The 19,911-nt window shown below is 25.1% G+C and overlaps 8 protein-coding genes across 8 annotated transcripts, besides 3 other annotated features; 2 read left to right on the plus strand and 6 right to left on the minus strand.

Annotated features, from left to right (window-relative positions):
* Window positions 1–994: a repeat region.
* Window positions 972–1,586: a repeat region.
* A 31-nt stretch (window positions 1,587–1,617) lies between these two features.
* Window positions 1,618–2,323: a repeat region.
* Window positions 2,324–2,427: 104 nt separating this feature from the next.
* EHI_174880 (uncharacterized protein) lies at window positions 2,428–3,174 on the plus strand (the record flags this gene model as incomplete). Its single annotated transcript, XM_648253.2, has 1 exon — window positions 2,428–3,174. The coding sequence occupies one exon, from the start codon at window positions 2,428–2,430 to the stop codon at window positions 3,172–3,174; it is 747 nt and encodes a 248-aa protein (XP_653345.2).
* A 42-nt stretch (window positions 3,175–3,216) lies between these two features.
* EHI_174890 (PCI domain containing protein) lies at window positions 3,217–4,568 on the minus strand (the record flags this gene model as incomplete). The annotated part of the gene is made up of 2 exons (XM_648252.1): window positions 3,217–4,330; window positions 4,393–4,568. 2 exons carry the CDS (start codon window positions 4,566–4,568, stop codon window positions 3,217–3,219), a joined length of 1,290 nt encoding a protein of 429 aa, XP_653344.1.
* Window positions 4,569–4,720: 152 nt separating this feature from the next.
* EHI_174900 (uncharacterized protein) lies at window positions 4,721–5,529 on the minus strand (the record flags this gene model as incomplete). The annotated part of the gene is made up of 2 exons (XM_648251.1): window positions 4,721–5,084; window positions 5,141–5,529. The coding sequence occupies 2 exons, from the start codon at window positions 5,527–5,529 to the stop codon at window positions 4,721–4,723; spliced, it is 753 nt and encodes a 250-aa protein (XP_653343.1).
* A 99-nt stretch (window positions 5,530–5,628) lies between these two features.
* Window positions 5,629–6,311, minus strand: EHI_174910 (ARP2/3 complex 21 kDa subunit, putative). Its single transcript, XM_648250.2, has 2 exons — window positions 5,994–6,311; window positions 5,629–5,941 (listed from the first exon to the last, which is right to left on the minus strand). The coding sequence occupies exons 1-2, from the start codon at window positions 6,285–6,287 to the stop codon at window positions 5,669–5,671; spliced, it is 567 nt and encodes a 188-aa protein (XP_653342.1). The 5' UTR covers window positions 6,288–6,311; the 3' UTR covers window positions 5,629–5,668.
* Window positions 6,312–7,202: 891 nt separating this feature from the next.
* EHI_174920 (uncharacterized protein) lies at window positions 7,203–13,028 on the minus strand (the record flags this gene model as incomplete). The annotated part of the gene is made up of 2 exons (XM_648249.2): window positions 7,203–12,508; window positions 12,572–13,028. The coding sequence occupies 2 exons, from the start codon at window positions 13,026–13,028 to the stop codon at window positions 7,203–7,205; spliced, it is 5,763 nt and encodes a 1,920-aa protein (XP_653341.2).
* Window positions 13,029–13,407: 379 nt separating this feature from the next.
* Window positions 13,408–16,383, minus strand: EHI_174930 (DENN domain protein; the record flags this gene model as incomplete). Its single annotated transcript, XM_648248.1, has 1 exon — window positions 13,408–16,383. The coding sequence occupies one exon, from the start codon at window positions 16,381–16,383 to the stop codon at window positions 13,408–13,410; it is 2,976 nt and encodes a 991-aa protein (XP_653340.1).
* Window positions 16,384–17,118: 735 nt separating this feature from the next.
* EHI_174940 (nucleolar GTP-binding protein 1, putative) lies at window positions 17,119–19,089 on the plus strand (the record flags this gene model as incomplete). Its single annotated transcript, XM_648247.1, has 1 exon — window positions 17,119–19,089. One exon carries the CDS (start codon window positions 17,119–17,121, stop codon window positions 19,087–19,089), a length of 1,971 nt encoding a protein of 656 aa, XP_653339.1.
* A 78-nt stretch (window positions 19,090–19,167) lies between these two features.
* On the minus strand, window positions 19,168–19,844 carry EHI_174950 (uncharacterized protein; the record flags this gene model as incomplete). The annotated part of the gene is made up of 1 exon (XM_647297.2): window positions 19,168–19,844. One exon carries the CDS (start codon window positions 19,842–19,844, stop codon window positions 19,185–19,187), a length of 660 nt encoding a protein of 219 aa, XP_652389.1. The 3' UTR covers window positions 19,168–19,184.
* Window positions 19,845–19,911: the final 67 nt, after the last annotated feature.

Consider the following 19,911-nt stretch of genomic DNA (forward strand, 5'->3'; position numbering starts at 1 on the left):
CCAGTTACTTATTTCCATTATACTTGAATTTAATTCATTTATTGTTATAATGACACTATCATAATTTCTATATCTTTCATTCAATATCGTGTTTTGTTTTATTTTCCATTTCTCTTTATTTAATATCACCTGTGTTTCATATAACATTTCCATTATTCTAAAGTAATATCGTTATTTGGGTATATTTCATTTGTTGTTTCTTCCTTATTCTAATTTTCTTATTAGAATCAAACATGATTTTATTTGTATTGATTCTGACCCTTTCTTCCTTATTAAATTTAATTCTTTCTTTTATCATTGTCTTCATATATTTTAGGTACTTTATTCTTTCTAGTGCTTTGACTTTTATTCCTTCTTCATCATATTCTTTTAATTTCATGATGCACTTTATTCTGTACAATTTTCTTCCCTTGACCAAATCTTCTAGTCTATTTATTTTCTTTAGGATTTCTTTTAATTCATCAAATTTATCTCCTATTATTTTATTTTGGAGATAGAGGTTCATAATCATTGAAATCCTCTTCATATCATCTTGCAGATCCTGCATTCTGCTTCATGAAAATACCATCTATTATTAATTTCCATTATTAATTAGTCAGTTTCTTTTCTTTTCCAGTAGTAATTAATGTTTGAACATTTTTCTACTTTCATTTCTTTTATTTTATTGATGAGAGTGTTAAGGTATTCTTCATCAATTTCTGTAGAGTTATTCTTTAATATGATGTTTTTTATTATTGAATTACACTCTACTCTTCTATTATATCATTTACTTTCACTTTAATGTATTGTTTAGTACTTTCTTTTATTTTATGTGACATTTTAATATATTTAATATATTCATTTTCATTATTGACATTGATGTTTATTGCTTTTATTATACTTTCTATTTGTTCATTTCTTATTTTCTTATATAATTTCTTATTCAACCAATTAATTGCAAAACAATACAATACTTCATTTAAAATTTCTATTTCTTTGTTTTGTTGTATTTCCTCTTATATTTTCTTTGTACTTTGTTTGTTATTTATTATTCTTGTAATTTTACATCTATCGTTCATTTCTTTATTTGTGTTTTTGTTTTTAATTTCTTCTTCATTTGTTTTAATATATTTTCTTCAATGTCTGTTTTTTCTTTAAACTCTTCTTTCGTTTTTTCAATTATCTTTTTCTTTTTGATTGAATATACTTCTTGAAGGATATCATACCATCTTTTCCTTTTATCTTCATATTTTTTGAGTATTTCTTCATACTCTCATTTATTTCATTCACTTTTTATTTTTTTTATTCTTTCGTGTATATCATTTATTGTTATTCATTTATATTTGTTATTTGTATAATTTTTATTATTATTGTATTTACACTGTTTTTTATTTGCTTTTCTTTGTGTCTTTCTTCTTCTAAACCATTTTCATTGATATTTCATTTACTTTTATTATTGTTTCATTTATTGCTATTGACATTTCTTTTTTTTATTGTATAACCTTGGTTTTCTATGTCTTGTTTGCTTTTCTTTACAATACACAAATGTTTTATCCAAAAATCATTGCATTAAAATTTGTTGAAAATTCGAAATTGGAAAAAAATCTTCAATTATAAAATAAATAATTCAAATAAAAAAAAAAAAAAAAAAAAAAGGAATCAATTATGATTAACCTTATTTTTTAGGTTTTTCATCATGTTGAGAAGTGAGAAAATCAGTTTCTTCAACACGCTTTATTTCTATTGAAATAAAGTTTTTGCAAGCATGCTCGACTTAAATGGTTCCTCATTTAAGTTGCTGCCTGACTTTTATTTTGATTTTAATGAGTAATATAATATTTCTCATTCTTTATATTGTTGTTTTAAGGAGAGTATATCCATAACTTACTGTTATAGCTCATCTCCTTTTACCTTCGACACCCCTTAAAGAAACCCTATTCCTTGATAATATCCTTATGTTTAATTTTTGTGCAACAGTATCAATTATATATGCGTCTTCTTTAATAAATGATAATTCTTAATACATAATACCTCCTTAGTAAATAATAATCCTTATAATTAATAATGAATAACAATACACGTTAATGAATAACAATACACGTTAATGAAGAACAATACACCTCAATGAATAACAATACACGTTAATGAATAACAATACACGTTAATGAATAATAATCTTTTATAATAATCACTTCTAATAAATATTAATAATAATAAACAGTTAGTGTTGAATAGATATTATCTCACCAAAGGCACGTCATGACCAGACGATAACTGGGAGATTCGAAGCATGGGATTATTTTAGGGTTTCATGTGGTGTCTCTGACGTGCCATCTTCGAATCTTAAAATAAATAATTCAAATAAAAACTTAAAAAGAAGTGATGAAAAGTCTTTTAATAATCACATTTATTACCTTTTCACTTGCTGAATATCATATTGTTATTCCAATGCTAACAGCGCCAAAAAGATTACCGATGATTGTTTATACAGCTGATTATATAGTTAATGCTTATAAATATGGGCATCCAGGTATTGTGATTGATGCAATATTTCTTTCAAATGGATGCAATGGATGTAAAAACCCTGACATATTAGAAGCAGCTAAAATCTTTAGAGAGGCTGGTATCAATACTATTTTAACAAATATTACATCAGAAGATTATGACAATGAACAATTTTATTCACACCTTATGGATATATATGAGTCTATATTTCCATTAAGAGGAGCATCAGATTATGTTCCATTTGGACATAAAAAATTCAATAGAATCAATTATTATTTTTATAAAACAGCTGATATGGCAGTAAAGCAATACCCATTATTTGATTATGTGTTATTCCTTGAAGATGACCAAGCATTTTATAAAAATGCATTTTTTAGATTAAAAAAGTTATTTGATAGTTATAATTTAACTGGAGATCATGTAGAAACTCATTTAATACCAAATGTTCCATCACCAGAGTCTGATAATGCTAAAGGATGTATTTGGGGATATTATGGGAAATTACAGAATAGAAAAGAATATTTCCGATTCAGAAAACTTGCAAAATTTGATAAATGGATTAGGTGTGGTGATATTGTTCAATGTCTTTGGGTTGATGCATCTGATATGCCAAGTAGAAGACTTAATTTAGGACATCATTTTGGAAGAGATAGTTACATCAAAAGGTACGACCCAAAATATTATAATTGACGTCTTAGTTAAAAAAAGTCAGTCATTAAAAAAAGAAGTGAATTAAACGGAGATAGAAGCAGCTAAAGTTTTACTCATAGAAGTAATAGCAATATATTTTCTAGTGACAGAAGACTGTTCTTCAGTCATAATTAAATAACGGTCAAACTGATTAATTTTAGCTTTTAAAGTATTATCGAAGATCATACGTAATACAAGTAATTCGACTTTTTCTTCTTTCATATCCAATTCTTGAGCTAAGAATGAAAAATTGATTCGTTTAAAACATTTAACTAATTTTAGTATTAAATTTTTTTGAGCAGTTTCGATTAATAATGGAATGTATTGTTGAATATATGGATGATCTTTGAATTGACTTCCACTTTTGTTTAATGCTTCTTTGAAGTGAATAATATTATTTTCATTAAAAGCACAATATAATTGATATACTAATTCCATTTCAGGAGATCTTTGATAAGACTTAACTTCTTGGGCTTGGAAAATATCAATTTTTGATGAAGATAATAAGTGTGCTAAAATAGTAAATCTTAATGCATCAAATCTTTCTGGAAGACCTGCTTCATCTAAACTTTTGAATGAATCAAAGAAATCATTTTTAGCTCCAGCAAAATCTGAATTACATAATTTAACTTTACCACAACATTCCATAATAATACCAAGAACTTTAGGATGACTAATGTTTCTATCACTAAAATTAATTTTACCACATAACTGTTGTAATTTTCTCATATCATTTAATTTAGAATATAATTGAATTTCTAGTCCATATAATTCAATTAATAAATGACTTCTCATTGGATCTTCTTTCCCATTTGGTAAATAACATGAATTAACTAACTCACTTAAAAATGGTTTTAATTCTTCATATTTACCTGATTCAAACATAGTGTTAGCTTTCTTAATATTTAATTTAAATATAATTCTACTGAAATTTGAATTCTTTTCACAAATTTCAATAGCTTTATTAACTACTTCAATAACTACTTCATTTCTCATTCCATTTATATTTCCTAAAATAAGGAATAACCCTTTCTCAGCTTTAGAAACTGCTGGAATATTTAAATATTCTAAAAATTGAACAAAGTATGTTTTAAATTCTTCTTCATTATTTGCTTTACCATAATATCTACATAATTTTCTCAATGACTTATATCCCCTATTTTTTTTAATTTTCTTTATTCCTTTTTCATTTTTAGTGTATTTTTGTTATGAACAAACCACTCAGTTTTCTTTTCACTATCTTCTTGAACAATTTCTTTGAAACTTTCAATAGCCCCTTCTAAATTTGTTTCCATTTCATTTTTTGCATCATAAAATTTATTTTCAATTCCAATCTCTTCATCATCAATGACTTCCCCTTCATCATCAAACATTATATCATCATCATCAAACATTTTCTCTTTTTTCTAATTTCTTAGTTCTTTTTCTTTTTATTTCTCTTATTTTTTTTTTTGAGGTTTAACTTCTTTTTTTTTTAATTTTGAATATCTAAAAATAAATTCTTTTAATAACAAAATAATAAAAATTGTGTTATTTATGTAAGAAACTAATTCTTATCAATACAATGAATCGACTTGATATTCATATAACAAATTGGTGCATAATCATCTTCTAACTCTGTAATAACATCAAAATCAACTTCAAGTCTTTTCTTAAAAGAAGGTCCATCAAAAACAAAAGATTCAAATTCACCACCTTCTCCAACAACACTTGCACCACAAAGTTTATTTAATCGAAGTAATTTTTCTTTCATTTGAGCGAGTGACTTTCCAATATCGTTTTGGTTAAGTCCCATTGAACACACTTTAACTAAACGAACATCTAAATTACTTTCAATGATTTCATTAAGAACTTCTTTTTGGTCTTTTTGCCATAAAGGAACGAGTACTTTTAAACCACAACGATTTGCACTAATTACATAATAAATAAAAGAAGAATAAAAACTAACATAAAATTAATAACAAACACATTTTTTAAACGATTTGATTGATAAGTAGAAGCAATAGCTCCACAACAAATAGAGTCAATTTGTGGAAATTTATTTAAAACTTCTTTAACACCAAGATATAAATTTTCAATTTCATCGTTTTGAGTTGGAACATAATTAGAATCAATACAAATTGATGAATTTGATTCAAATTGATAATTTATTAATGGAATATTCATTGCTTCTGCTAAATAAGGAATTGCTTCATGAAGAGCTGTTTGAAACATATAACTATTATTTTCACTTTCTTTTGGTTTTGATGGTTCTAAATGAAGTAAACAGTCAATAGAAATTCCATGTTTTTGTAAATAAACGATAGTATAAACACTGTCTTTTCCACCAGACAATAATGCAACACAATGACTCATTTTCTTTTTTTTTTATTTTTTATTTTTAAGTTTTTTTATTTTAGGGTTTTTTATTTTTTTTATTTTTTAAATAAAAATTTTTTAGATAAAAAATAAATTGAAAAGAAGTATTTTTGAATTACTTTTGTTTATCTTCGATTTAAATGGTTTTGTTTAAGAACTTTCTCTTATTGAAACACATCCACCATTTATCACATTTAGTTGGGTCATTCTTAAAAACAGCTTGAGTTAATCTTAATCCAGTTTCATTTCTAATGGCTGTCATATATTGTCTAACAACTTCTTTCTCTGATGCTTTTAATGGTTCAACAATACCTCCAAGACAGAATTTTCCATCACCTGGAAGTGCAAAATTTTCAATAGCCAAAGAATATGCCATTTTATCACATTCGACTTTAGTACGTCCATTAAACTATTAAATAATTATTGACATTTCTTTTAATGAAATTATAAAGTTAACAAACCTTTAATAATAGTGATTGAATATAAAATATCAAATAAACTAATAGTTTATCTGCTTCACAAATTGACATATCAAAATTCTTATAGAAAACATTTGCTTTATAATAAGTTATTGCTTCATCAACAATATCCATATCATCTCCTTTTAATAAAAATTTAGGATTAACTTTAACTTTAGTTTTAAATTGCATTAATGGGAAATTACCTGCTTTTTGAACAATGTCTTTGTCAAGTTCAGAGTGATAAGCTCCAGATCTTTTCATGAAAATCTTATCTTGTTTGGCAATTGTGGTCATTTTGGTTAATTTTTAAGTTCTTTCTTTTTAAAAGTTCACCTCCTTCAACTTTTTTTCTTTTCTTTTCTTTTGTTTTTCCTTTTTCATTCTTTCTTTTCTAGTTCATTAGTATCTTTTCTTTTTTGTGCTTTTTTTTATCCAAAAACAAAAAAATTTTAATTATAAAATAATTTATCTTTTTAGTTTGTTATTCATTGTTGTGTTTTTAATTTAATTTCTTTTATTTAATTTTTAATTATGTTTTATAATCAATTAAATAATGTAATGATGATCATATTAAAATCAATTTATTTATTAATGTTATTCTTTTCATTTGAATTAATTTTTTTTTTTCATTTACATTGAATTATTAATGTAATTAATATTTGTATTTTAACTATTATAAATTCATTCTTTCTCTTTTTTCTAATAATGAAATAAATTATTATTTTCAATTATAATTTAGTTAAAGAGATAAACATTGTATTTGTTTTCATTATCAAAACTATTTATAATTTTATTTATATGTCTGTTGTTTTATTTCAATTTAAAACATAAACTTCTAATTTTCTTTTGACTTTTTTTTATTTAAAAAGTTGTTTAATTCATTACATCAATTTTTTAAGCAATACTATTTTATTATGAAAAATAGTATTTTTTAATTAGTGAATGATACTGTCTTATACAATTATTCATTAAAGATTTATAGAGTTTATAATGAATTTATTTTTAATACAACTTAATTTTGTAATATATTTGCAAAAAAATTATAATTTGATTTTCATTATCAATAATATTTTTAAAGAAGAAGATAAAAAGAGATAAAATGATTTTTATTTATATAATAAAAGATATTTTCAAAACAATTAATATAAAAAATATAATTTTCATTTTAAAAAAAACTATAAATTTAAAAAATAAAAAATGAAAATTAAATTAGTTCACTGATAATTTTTTAAGTTCATGAACTATTTCGTCTATAGTAAATCTATCAGCTGAACAATGTTCCCAAGAATTAGAAATAATATCATACATTTGTTTAGACATATCTGAAGGTTGAGGAAGTCTTCTACCAACACAAACGAATTTTGAGATAGACCAAGGATAAGGATATTCATTAAGAGGGTAAGGTTCATTTAAAGTAAGAATAGCAAACATAGTTAAAGCAAAAGCATAAACATCAGTTTTATTTGTAAATTTTTGACCAGTAAAAATTTCAGGAGCAATATAAGTCGGTCTTTCAGATACTTCAATACGATGATTAAAGAATTTTTTATAATTATAATGATAACCAAAATCAGTAATTTTAACAAGAGATTGATCGTTAATATTAGTACTAATTAATAAAATATTTGAAGGTTTAATATTATAATGTAAATAATTTTTAGCATGAAGAATAGCAATTCCTTTTGAGGCGTCTAAAACAATTCTTTGTTTTAATACAGAATTAATAGAATTCTTTTTAGAATTAATAATATCTTGTAAAGTTCCTAAAGGAGCAAATTCAGTAATAATAAGATGTGTATTTTTTAATAAGACTTTACCAATATATTTAGTTAAATAATTACTTGATGGAAATGTTTCTAAAATATTTAATGGTTCTTCATATATTTTTTTTTCTTCAATTCCTAATTCAAAACATCCAATATTTCTAACAATTACTGGTATATTATTATATATTGCCTTACTTATTGTTATTTCATAATTTGCTCTTAATACATTTTGATATTGAATTAATTCTGGATCAATGTTATATGTTTCTATTGTATTTGCTTTAAATTTAAAATCTAATTCTCCTTTTTTATTATTATTTTCTTTTATAATACATTTAAATTCTTGTTGAATATTAAATGAACAATATGGCATAATTAATACATTTATTAAACAACACATTTTTGATTTAATCACAAGATTATTTGGACTAAATTCTATTCTATATCTTTGGTCTTCTTTTATTGTAAATTGAATTTCTACTGTTGTTTCTCCTTTATTTCCAATATAAAATCCTTTTGAATATTCTTTATTTAATTCCATTTTGTCATTAAATTCAATTATTGTTGTTTCACAAACAATTGTTGGTAATATTGGATATGTTTGTAATTCAATATTACAATGTTTTAATGGAAATATTCCAGTTGCTCTTGTTATTTCAAGGTGCCTTTGATATCTCTTATATAATAAATAAATTACAATTCCAATAAGAATAATTATACTTACTAATATTATTATACTTATAATTATTGCTGCTATTTTTCCTCCTTCTGCATATCTTTCACATGAAATTCTTGTATAACTTAATGCGTACCAGTTATCACATTTATCACAATATCCATCTATGGCTTGTTTACAATGTGGTATTGTTGAATAATGTACACATCCTTCTTCTTTCATTATATATTCTTCTGGACATTTAATACATTTATTTGAAGTAATATTACATACTGCACAATTAGGTTTAATTGAATTACAACTTAAACATTCTCCATCTTTATTATAATATCCAATTTCACATTTAATACATCCTGTTTTACTTATCTTTATACAATGCTTTTTATTAGCTTCTTCTAATGAAATACATTTTGAATTATTTAAATAATATCCTTCATTGCATAATGAACAAATATTATTTGATGTACATTCTTTACATTTAGAATCACATTTTGTACATTTTAATGTATCAAGATAATATCCACTTTCACATTTAATACATGATAATGTTCCATAATGTTCACAATGTTCTGTTGTTAATGAAACACATGTTGAATTTATTAATTGATATCCATCTTCACAAACATCACATTGTTTTTCATTAGAACATAACTTACAATGTTCTAAACATTGTTCACATTTTACTCCATTTGGATAATATTTTTGAATACATCTATAACAAATACCATATAAACTTGATAAACATTTTATATCTTGTTGTTTTGATACACATTTTTTTCTTTCAGGTAATTCTACATAAGATTCTTTGTTTGTACAACTTGTACATAATCCATTATAATCTACACTTTTACATGTTGAATCATATTTTGTACATGTTCCTGTTGTAATGTCATAATATTCTTGTTCATTACATTCAATACATTTATTATCATTTATAGTTTTACATTTAGATAATTCTTGACTTCTACACCCTCCATTAAATAAAATATCTTCTTTTTTTTCACATTGAAGACATTTTCCTCCTTCACAAATTGAACATCCAGTTATACATTTATTACATTTATTAGAATTTAAACTATCAAAACTATATCCTTTGGAACATGATATTTGATATGTAGGAGAAACTATATCAACTCCTTCTCCAGTAGTACATTTATTGTCATCAAATGCTTTACTATATTTAAGTTCAAAATTACAAATATTACATACCTCATTATCCTTCATACTGTGACAAGACTTACATGATTCATCACATTTTGTATCACATGTCTGTCCATTACTACTTCGTTTTCCTTCTTCACAAAGAATACATAATTCATTTAAATAAAAAGAACAATCACTAACATCAACACAACTTGTTCCTTCAATTTTTTTATTATTAACACATTTAAAACATTCTTTAGAATTTCCTCTTAAACATCCTGGTTGTAATGCTTGACAACTTTGACTACCTAATCTTTCTCCTTCAACATAATATCCTTCTTCACATTCTTTACAATACCCATTTACTAAATAACTACAACGTTCAATTGGGTTTCTTTCATCACATATTCCATTTGAATTAGCAGTAATATCTCCACAAATTAAACATGAGAATATATTATCATTTAATTGTCCAACTGTACAATAATTATTTAGTGATGAAACAACAATAACCCCATTATTTGTAACTTTTTTAAGACTAAATACATTGCTCTTTGCAGTTGTAACACTACTAAATGTATATTGTGAAATTGATGATAAAACATTATTTTGAGATGTAGATTTTAAAGTAAATCCGGGAATTGCATCTACTTGAATAAAATTTGAATCTCCATTAATAGTAATAATTGAATCAGCTGAACTTGATCTAATAGTAAATGTATGTGATTTTGATTCAAATGTAATAGATGATTCTACAGTAAATTCTGTAACATTGTTTATAACGGAAATACTTGTTGATGATGGATCAATAGTTATAGTACAAGAAATGTCATTACTTCTCTTACAAGGACAAGAATAATCAATATTAAGATTTGATGAAGATAAAACATATTTGTTAGAATTAAAATAACATGAATGTGATGAAAGTCCAATTTTATTACAGTCTTTAAAACCAGTTGGTAAAACAGCTTGTCCATCACAAGAAACTTTAACAGGATCTGAGACTTTTCTACTTTTAGTTAATAAAATAATTTTATTTGAAACTGATGAAAGATTACCACTAATAGAAATTGGTATTTCTGAACTTTCTAAAATAAATAAAGGGATTGTGTTTAAAGAAGAAACAGTTTCTATTTTTTCAATAGAAAGACTTGTAACAGTTGGTTTAAGGACTAAAGACCCTGAAGTGGTTTCAGTGACTTTTTCTAATTGAACATTATTATAATTGAAGGTAGTAACACTTGAAGGTATAATACTAAATTTATTTAACGCTCCATTGATAATTGTAGGTGATTGAAGGATTAAAATTGGAATAGATTCAGATGATGGATTAATACTATTTATTTGAAGTTCAGTTGTGCCTTCAATAATTACAGTAGATTGACTTGTAATTTCTAATGTAGAAATTAGGTTAAAATTACTTAATGAAAGATCCCCATTGATAATTAATTTTCCTTCAATACTTGATACACTAGAAGCAGTTACTCTTGAAATAGTGTTTGGTATTTTAATAGAACATGCTGAACCACTACAAGGACAATATGAATATATAAAATTTGTTGGATAATTAATTCCATCCATTTCACATTCGACAGCTGTATTAATTGAGCCTTTAGGACAAACTCTTAACAAATGTTCCAATCCAACTAATGAATAATCACTAAAGTTTTTTACATTTGAATCATAAATAAGAGAAGAAGCAACTAATTCAACACAAGATTGTAAAGGATGAGCAAATGTAATAGAAGAAAGATTTGTTAAAATTAATGGAGAAGAAATAAAAATTGGTTTTTGGTTAAGATTAGAATAATCTTCTAAAATATTAAGTGTTTTTATATATAAATTTCCTTTAACTTCAATAGTAACTCCTTGTTCAATATTAACTTCATCACAATATAATTCAGTATCGATTGTATACCTTCTATCAGCAATAAAAGTACATATTTTAGCATTATGTCTTAATCCTTTAAGAGTTCTGTAACCATTTCCAGTAAATTTAATATTATTCCAATACCTAATAAAATTATTTCCATCATAAATGCTTTTACTAATAATAAGATCTAATTGACTTGTTGGTTCTTTTGAAACCTCTTCACAATCAAATTGTTCAAAAATTGTTTCTGTTTCAACAGTACATTTACAACCTAAATAAGAGTCACTATCTTTATCCCCTGGACTTTTAACAAATCTTCTTATTGTATCTACTGTTCCACAAGTTGGTAAAACTTGAACAATTTTCTTATTTAATGTTTCAATAGATTCAAGTTTTTTTGCATCAATTTCATTAACAGTAGAAGCAAATAAAATAGTATTATCATCAATATATTCATCAACCATTACTTTTTCAAATGTTAAGTTTTTAAAATAATAATTAGCTGCAGTTTCAAATATTAATTCACCAGTAATATTTAAACCACCATACACTTTAAATGAAAATGATGGTAAAGAAAAGTCTGAATTAATTGTTAAAAAATCAACTCCATTAGCTGTTATAACTAAAGTTAATGATTCCATTCTTTGTGGAATAAGAAAATCTGACCAAGTAGTTGTATTAACTGTATCAAATTCTACATAAATATTTTCAATATTAAGAGAAAAATCATATAAATAAGATAAATAATGACAGTCTGGATATTTTAAATTACCACTTGTTTTAATTTTTGGTTCTTTAGAAACTGGTTTACAAGAACAATCATTATAAGAACCTTTTGACCAATAACATTGAACATATCTTTGAATTGAATTTCTTTCACAAATTGAAATCATTTTATAATTTCCATCATTTACTCCAGCACCTCCAATATAATAAGATGAAAATTGATAAATACAATCTTTAGTAAATGATTTCCTAATTGTATTAATATATGGCTTGCTTGTTGTTTCAAGTGTATTATGAGTAGTATTAATACCATTAAAAAATACAAAAGGTTCTGAATTTGTTCTTGTTAATTCAAATAGTTCATATGATTGAGTATAAATATATAAAGGAAAACTAGTTTTTGCACTAATTTTAGTAAACCCCCACGCTTCATTTTTATATGCAAAGAAATATACAAAATCTGATACAATATTTTCATTAGAAATACTCCATGAACATTTAATTGCTGTTTCTCCTAATGAAATTGATTTTAATCCATGACCTTTTTCAAATATTATTTGTGTTGTTTTTTCCCAATCATTATTTACAAGTTGTTGTCTAATATTTATTGTATCGTTATTAATTCCTGCTGATGTTCCACTTCGAAATGTATATGTAGGTGGTATTCCTGAATCTATTATTATTTGTGGTGGTGTTTTTAATTCACATATATTTGGTTTTGTTGTTGTTCCATATCCAAGTAATGTATTATTACTTTTAATATAACAAATGTCAAACCCATTGATTCTATTAACAAAATTGATAAATAAAATCAGTTGGATAATTGACTTAAGACACGTTTTAATTCTCATTTATCAAATTAAAATCTTTTTGAGATTATTTCTTTTTCGTTTCACCACTCCTCCCTTTTTTTTTTCTTCTCCCCTTTCTCTTTGTTTAAATTTATATTTCTCTTTTTTTTTTCATAGTATTTTTACTTAATGCTTTAAATTTATTATTTCATTATAATTTATTATTTATTTATTTTGGATTTGAATCTTTCCTTTTTTGAATTAATTTTCTAAGTTGAAAAATCTTCTGACTTTTCCTTTTTCCGTAAAAATCAACAAAGTATTTCATTTTTATTTTTAAATTATTTTTTTTTCTAAATGAGGTATAAGTCAAACTAAACCGAATTGATAATAAAACTATTCGTATTAAAAATAAACTATTTGCTAAATAAAACAATTCTTATTCTTCAGTAAGATAAACGGCATTATACAATTCTCTCATTTTAGACAAAGCTCTTTCTTTATTACTTTCAATACTCTCTGTTATAATATTACAGCTAGAAAGTGCAATTTCCTCTATTTCTTTTCTTATTTTTTCATCGAATCTAAATTGACTTAAAGAATATCCAACAAATTTCTTGATAGTTCTATCACTTACTTGAACAATGTGCATAGTCTCTAATAATGATTTCATACTAATTTTGATTCTTTGTGTCTCTTCATCTCTAAACCTATCTTGTTGTTCTTTATTAAATAAATTCCATCTTGATGGAAGATCTAACCCATACACCTCTTTATATATAAGTTCTTTGTCTATACAACAGAGTTTTGTAAACATGTTATTCCATACATCCATTTGGTTCCAAATATCTAGTTCACTTAATAATGGAAGTAAGGTAATTCTTTTTTTCCCTTCAATCTTAAAGTATAGTTTCGATGATTCAATAATATGTTGTGGTGTCATATAGTCTTTTTGAGAATATGCATATGTTGCTTCCTGTCGAAGAATATCACCAATTACAGCATAAACTATATTATTTATTCTACCTTCCATTTTGTTAATACAAAACGATGTGTATTTACTCATTAGTCGTTGTGTAAATATTTTTCTTCCTTCAACTTGTGATAAAAAATTAAATAACAAATCTGTGTCAAGACTCTTTGTTGTTCCTTCATTCATCATTACTAATATTCCAATTTGAATATCACTAAATTGTATTATATCATTATTAAAAACTTCTCTTACTCTTTGTTTTTTAAATCCTTCTAAATGATTATGATACATTTTTGGTTCTAATTGTGAATTAACCACAGTATTTCTTACTCTTAATGATTTAAGTTTACCACAGTCCAATACTAATGTATTAATTGGAGATACTTCAAGACTCTTTTCTGTTGATGTTTGAATAATTGAAGTAATAGGATGATATTCTTTTGAATACATTTGAATCAGTTCATTAGTATTAATCAAATAAATATTATTTATTTGCCAGTCTTCAAATATATGGTCATGTCTTTTTGGGAAATTTTGAAGGAAGAATGAAAAGTGTTGAGATTCAAATAATGCTTTCAAGAAGTCTCTTCTGTCTGATGGTTGATTATAAATAAATTCTTCTGAAGAAAAAACTACAGACTCTTTATCTGCAATCCAAGTATATCCAATATAATCTCTATATTCATTTAACATAACATTAATAAATTTAAATAATATAATTCTAACTGCACAATTAAATTCTTCACTTTTATGTAAATAATATTTTTCATCAAATATATCTGAATTAATATTGCCATTTGAATATTCTCTTTTATTAAAAACATCTTTAAGTTCATGATATACTGTATTTATCAATTTTGGAACTTCTCTTATTATTCCTTTTGACTTTACTACTCCACTGTCTAAATCAACATACACTACTTCTTCATTTTTAATAATTTTTTCTACATCTTCTTTATATTCTGATGGCACTCCCATTAAATATGTCATTGGAGAACTTACATAATCAATTAACGAATAAGGTAATGAATCAATACAAATATTACACCATTCAAATGGAAATAATAATGATTTTAAATTTTCTATTGAATATACTAATGCAGTTTTTGATGTACTTGTAATTATTACTTTTTCTTCTTCTAATAATGCTAGCCATACAGCAAGTACTCCATCAATTCCAATCATTTCAAATAATGGAAGAATACTAGTAGGTATTGGTGGTAATCCATTTAAACAAGGGAGTTGAATTTCAATCTTAAATCCTAATTGTCCAAAATCATATGAATATAAATTTCCAAATGATGGTTTTCCAGTCATAAAAATTACTTGGTGACAATAATCTGTAAATTTCATATCATTTTCTACATTTATTTCATATAATGACTTTAACCATTTCCTCATAAATGTATGTAATGGAAAATCACTTGTTACTCCAACAGCATATGGTGCATATAACTCATCAGGTGTTTTTGGAATAATTTCTTGGATTTTTTTAATCATTTCTTTTTCAATTTTAAAATAAGCAATTAAGAAACATGCATATTTGGTATTAGCCATGGCATCTGTCATAACAAATGGTACAACGTTTATATTTTTGTTTGTTCTACTTACTCTTAACCCATCTCCAAAACAAAAATTCCAAATATTTAATGGAACTATTTTACCTCCATTATTTGGTGGATAACAATTTGTAATAACTCCTGTTAATCCTACTTGTTCTATGTCGTTAAATGTTGCTTGTTCATTATTCATAAAATGAAGAAGGTCTTCTGCAATATCCCCTACTGTAACTGTAAACACTGCTGAAAATAATCCACATGCTTCAACTGTTTCTCTATCTTTTACCGATGGAAGTTGTGGCATAAATTTTTTTCTATGAACATGACCCAAAGATAAGTAATTTTGTGGTTTATAACATAAATTAAGTTCTTCAATTGATGACGTTAAAAGAGAAAACTTTTCACTTGACCTTTCGCTTGACCTTTTTGACTCTTCCCCAATAATCAATTTCTTCTCATTTTCTCTCGACAATCTCTTAAATGTTATAACTAATTTCCCAACTTCAACAGAAGAATAAGAAAAAACAGTGTATTTTTCTGTTGTTTCTACATTTATTCCTAACCGTTTTAATGACACTCTTACAATTCCAAGAATATGTTTTTGATTTAATTTATTATGTTTACATACTTCAATCTGTAAAATATTCGTTTTTTCTGGAACTGAAACTATCCACCGTTCATTAAAAACAGGTTTATTTCCAACTTTTGTTAATGATCTGTACTTCTTGTCATCAATCTTACAAACACAATATAATCCTGTTTCTAACGGATTAAATACTCCCGAATGTATTACAATAACTAAAATATAATTTGTTGGTTTTGTTTGTAGATTGGGATTGTATGTTGTTGTTGGGTTTTTATCTATAAACGTTTTCCTCATCATTTCTTCTACAAGACTTATTTTTTTTTAAGATGACTTTTTCAGAACGGAATATGCTATTCTGAATATCTTCTATAAATAATTTGAATTTAGTCTTAATAAAAAATGACAATTTAATAACTAATAACGTAAAAATGTAAAAATGACATGAAAATAATGGCTTATTCAAAAAAATCATTGTGCTACACCAAACAATAGAAAATGAAAAAATTACATTTCTTCAAAACCAAATACATGGATTAAACAAACAACTTCAATCAATTCAAGTCATGTTAGGAGAATTAAATAAGACTAATAAAGAAATAACACCAAATGCAACGATAATACTTAAACAATGCGGAGTATCATCTCCATTATATGCTGGGAGAAATGTGAATGATTTATCAACAATCAAACAATATGTTTATCATGACTTGACGAAATGTGTTGCACGGCTTCATGTTTGTTTTAAAAAAAGAAAGATTTAATAAGATTAAAGAATTGACAAAATAGCGAAGAGTCAAAATGCTAGAAAATAACAACAATTCATGTGACGTAACACTAATTCCATAAAGACAGTACTGAAAGGTTAGAATAGACAAGTTAAAAGGAAAACGTCAAAAGAAGAAACTATAAAGAATAATAAAAAAAAAGGAAATATGAAACGAGATAAAAATAGAGAAACAGGGTTTAAAAAAGAAAAAGAAAAAAGATTTACCCTTAAAACAAAAAAAAAGATAATAGAGTAAATTCAGTACCATGCCATTGTATACATTTAAAAAAATTACGCCTGTTCCTACATCAAATGAATTACAAGATGTAGTACTTAGTGGGACTAATAAACATACTCCAACTGTTGTTCATAAACAATATGCTATCCATCGAATTCGTGCATTTTATATGAGAAAGGTTAAATATTGTTCACAATCATATCATGATAAATTAGCATTAATATTAGATGAGTTTCCATTACTTGATGATCTTCATCCATTTTATGGAGATTTATTGAATGTTCTCTATGATAGAGATCATTATAAACTTGCATTAGCACAACTTTCTATTGCAAAGAAATTAATTGATTCAATTGGAACCGAATATTGTAAATATTTGAAATATGCAGATTCATTATACCGATGTAAACAATTAAAACGTGCTGCTCTTGGTCGTATGACATCTGTTATTAAACAACAAAGTGCATCACTTGCATATTTAGAACAAGTAAGACAACATTTAGGAAGACTTCCAAGTATTGATCCAGTTTCAAAATCATTAATTCTTGCAGGATTTCCAAATGTTGGAAAATCATCATTAATGAATGTTATTACAAATGCAAATGTTGATGTTCAACCATACGCATTTACTACTAAATCATTATTTATTGGACATACTGATTTTAATTATACACAATGGCAAGTAATTGATACACCAGGTATTCTTGACCATCCATTAGAAGAAAGAAATGTTATTGAAATGCAATCCATAACAGCACTTGCACATTTACCATGTTGTGTATTATATCTTATGGATGTTAGTGGAAGTTGTGGATATACTATTCAACAACAAGCACAATTATTTAAAACAATGAGACCATTATTTAGTCAAAAACCTGTTGTTCTTGTATTAAATAAAATTGATATTTGTCCAATCAATCAATTAGAAGAAGAAGAAAGAAAAATTATTGAAGAAATTAAAGGAATGTCAACATTATGTTGTGAATGTTCATGTTATAAACCAGAACTTTATGGAGAATTAAAAACAAAAGCATGTGGATTATTGAAAGAAACAGTAGCTCAAGATCGATTTAGTGGAAAGAAAGGAGAATTATTGTTAAATAAATTAAGAGTCACTATGCCAAAGAAAAGAGATGATATTGCAAGACCTGCTGTTGCAGCTCCAGTCATAAAAGAAATGGAAACTGATGAAATTGAACCAGAAATGACACAATGTCAAAAAGAATTAATTAAATATCAACATGACTTTGAAGCATATGAACGAGGAGAAATTCCATGGTCAGAATATATGAAAGAAAGAGAAAAATATATTTTGGATAATGATGAATGGAGATATGATGTTATTCCAGAAATTGTAGATGGTATGAATATTGCAGATTATGTTGATCCAGATATTGAAAAGAAATTAGAAGAATTAGAAAAAGAAGAACAAGAACAATTACTTACAGCTACTATGGAATTTGATGATTCAATGAAATTAAGTGAAGAAGATCAAAAATTATATGAAGAGATTGTTGAAGCACAAGGAGTGTTAAAAGCAGTTAGTAAAGCAAAGAAAGGAAATGAAAATAATAGAATTGAAAATATGACTAGAGGAAGAAGTAGAAATGAATTAAAAGAACATTTAGAAGATTTAGGTATAGATACAGAAACAGCACATGAAACATCAAAATTAGCTAAAAGTAAATCAAGAAGTAGAACTAAAAGTGTTAAAAGAGGAAGAGATGTTCCATTTATGGAAGAAGAAGAAACTGATGATAAAAGAGGTAGATCAAATAGTAGAAAACGAAGTAGGTCTAATTCCTTAATTAGAAAAGGAGAAGAACATTCAATGCCACGACAAGAAATGAGAGACAAAGCAGAAAGATTACGTAGAAAAGCAATTGATGCTTTACATCGACAAAGTAGGACTGGTGAATCAGATAGAAAACATGATATTGAACGTCCAAAATGGTTATTAGCTGGAAAAAGAACAGCTGGAACACACGATTGGAGATAAAAAGAGTATCTATTAATTTGATTGATTTTTATTCATTTAATAATAATTTATTTGTATTAATAATAAATAAAAGAATAAAATTAAATATGAATTAATTATTGATAATCTTTCTTAAGTTGATATTCTTTCATACTTGATGTTGGTGATTGAACTAAATCACAAATCTTTTTAAGTTGTTCTTTTAAATATTGTTCTGGTTGTTTTAATTCTAAGTTTAACATATTAAATGTATATGTTGGTTTAATCTTAAACATTGATAATATTCTATCTGTTAATTCAGTTTCATTCATTCTAACTCTTTTATCAACAATAGTATCTTCTCTTTTTCTATAAATATTAATTGGTTTATGTGGAATTTCATCTTCTGAACTTTCATCATTAATGACTAATTTTGGTTTTTGTTGTTTTATTATAATATCATTTCTTCTAACTATTGGTTTTAAATACATTTCTGATTTTCCATAATTTTTAAATGCTTGATTTGTTTGTTTAAGAATAAAAATTGGGTCTTTACATTGTGTTTTAAATAAATCATACTTTTTCTTTGTTTGTTCATCTTCTATACTTAATTCTACTAATTCACCATATTGATTAAGTCCAATTGAATCATTAAGATTATTTCCTTTTCTAAAATGTTCAACAAGCATTTTATTTAATTGAATAACATATAATCTTTTTCTTCTATCACTATTTTCAATAGGTTTTAATTTTGGTCTCATGTCTTCAAAAATATCTTTTTGTGGTTTATTTTCCATGTTAGAATTATGTAATTCTTTCTTAGTTGTTTTTTCTTTGTTTTTTTTTAAAACTTCTCTTATATTA

Source organism: Entamoeba histolytica, genomic scaffold, assembly GCF_000208925.1.
Source record: "Entamoeba histolytica HM-1:IMSS scf_1104750518925 genomic scaffold, whole genome shotgun sequence".
NCBI classification, from domain to species: Eukaryota; Evosea; order Mastigamoebida; family Endamoebidae; genus Entamoeba; species Entamoeba histolytica.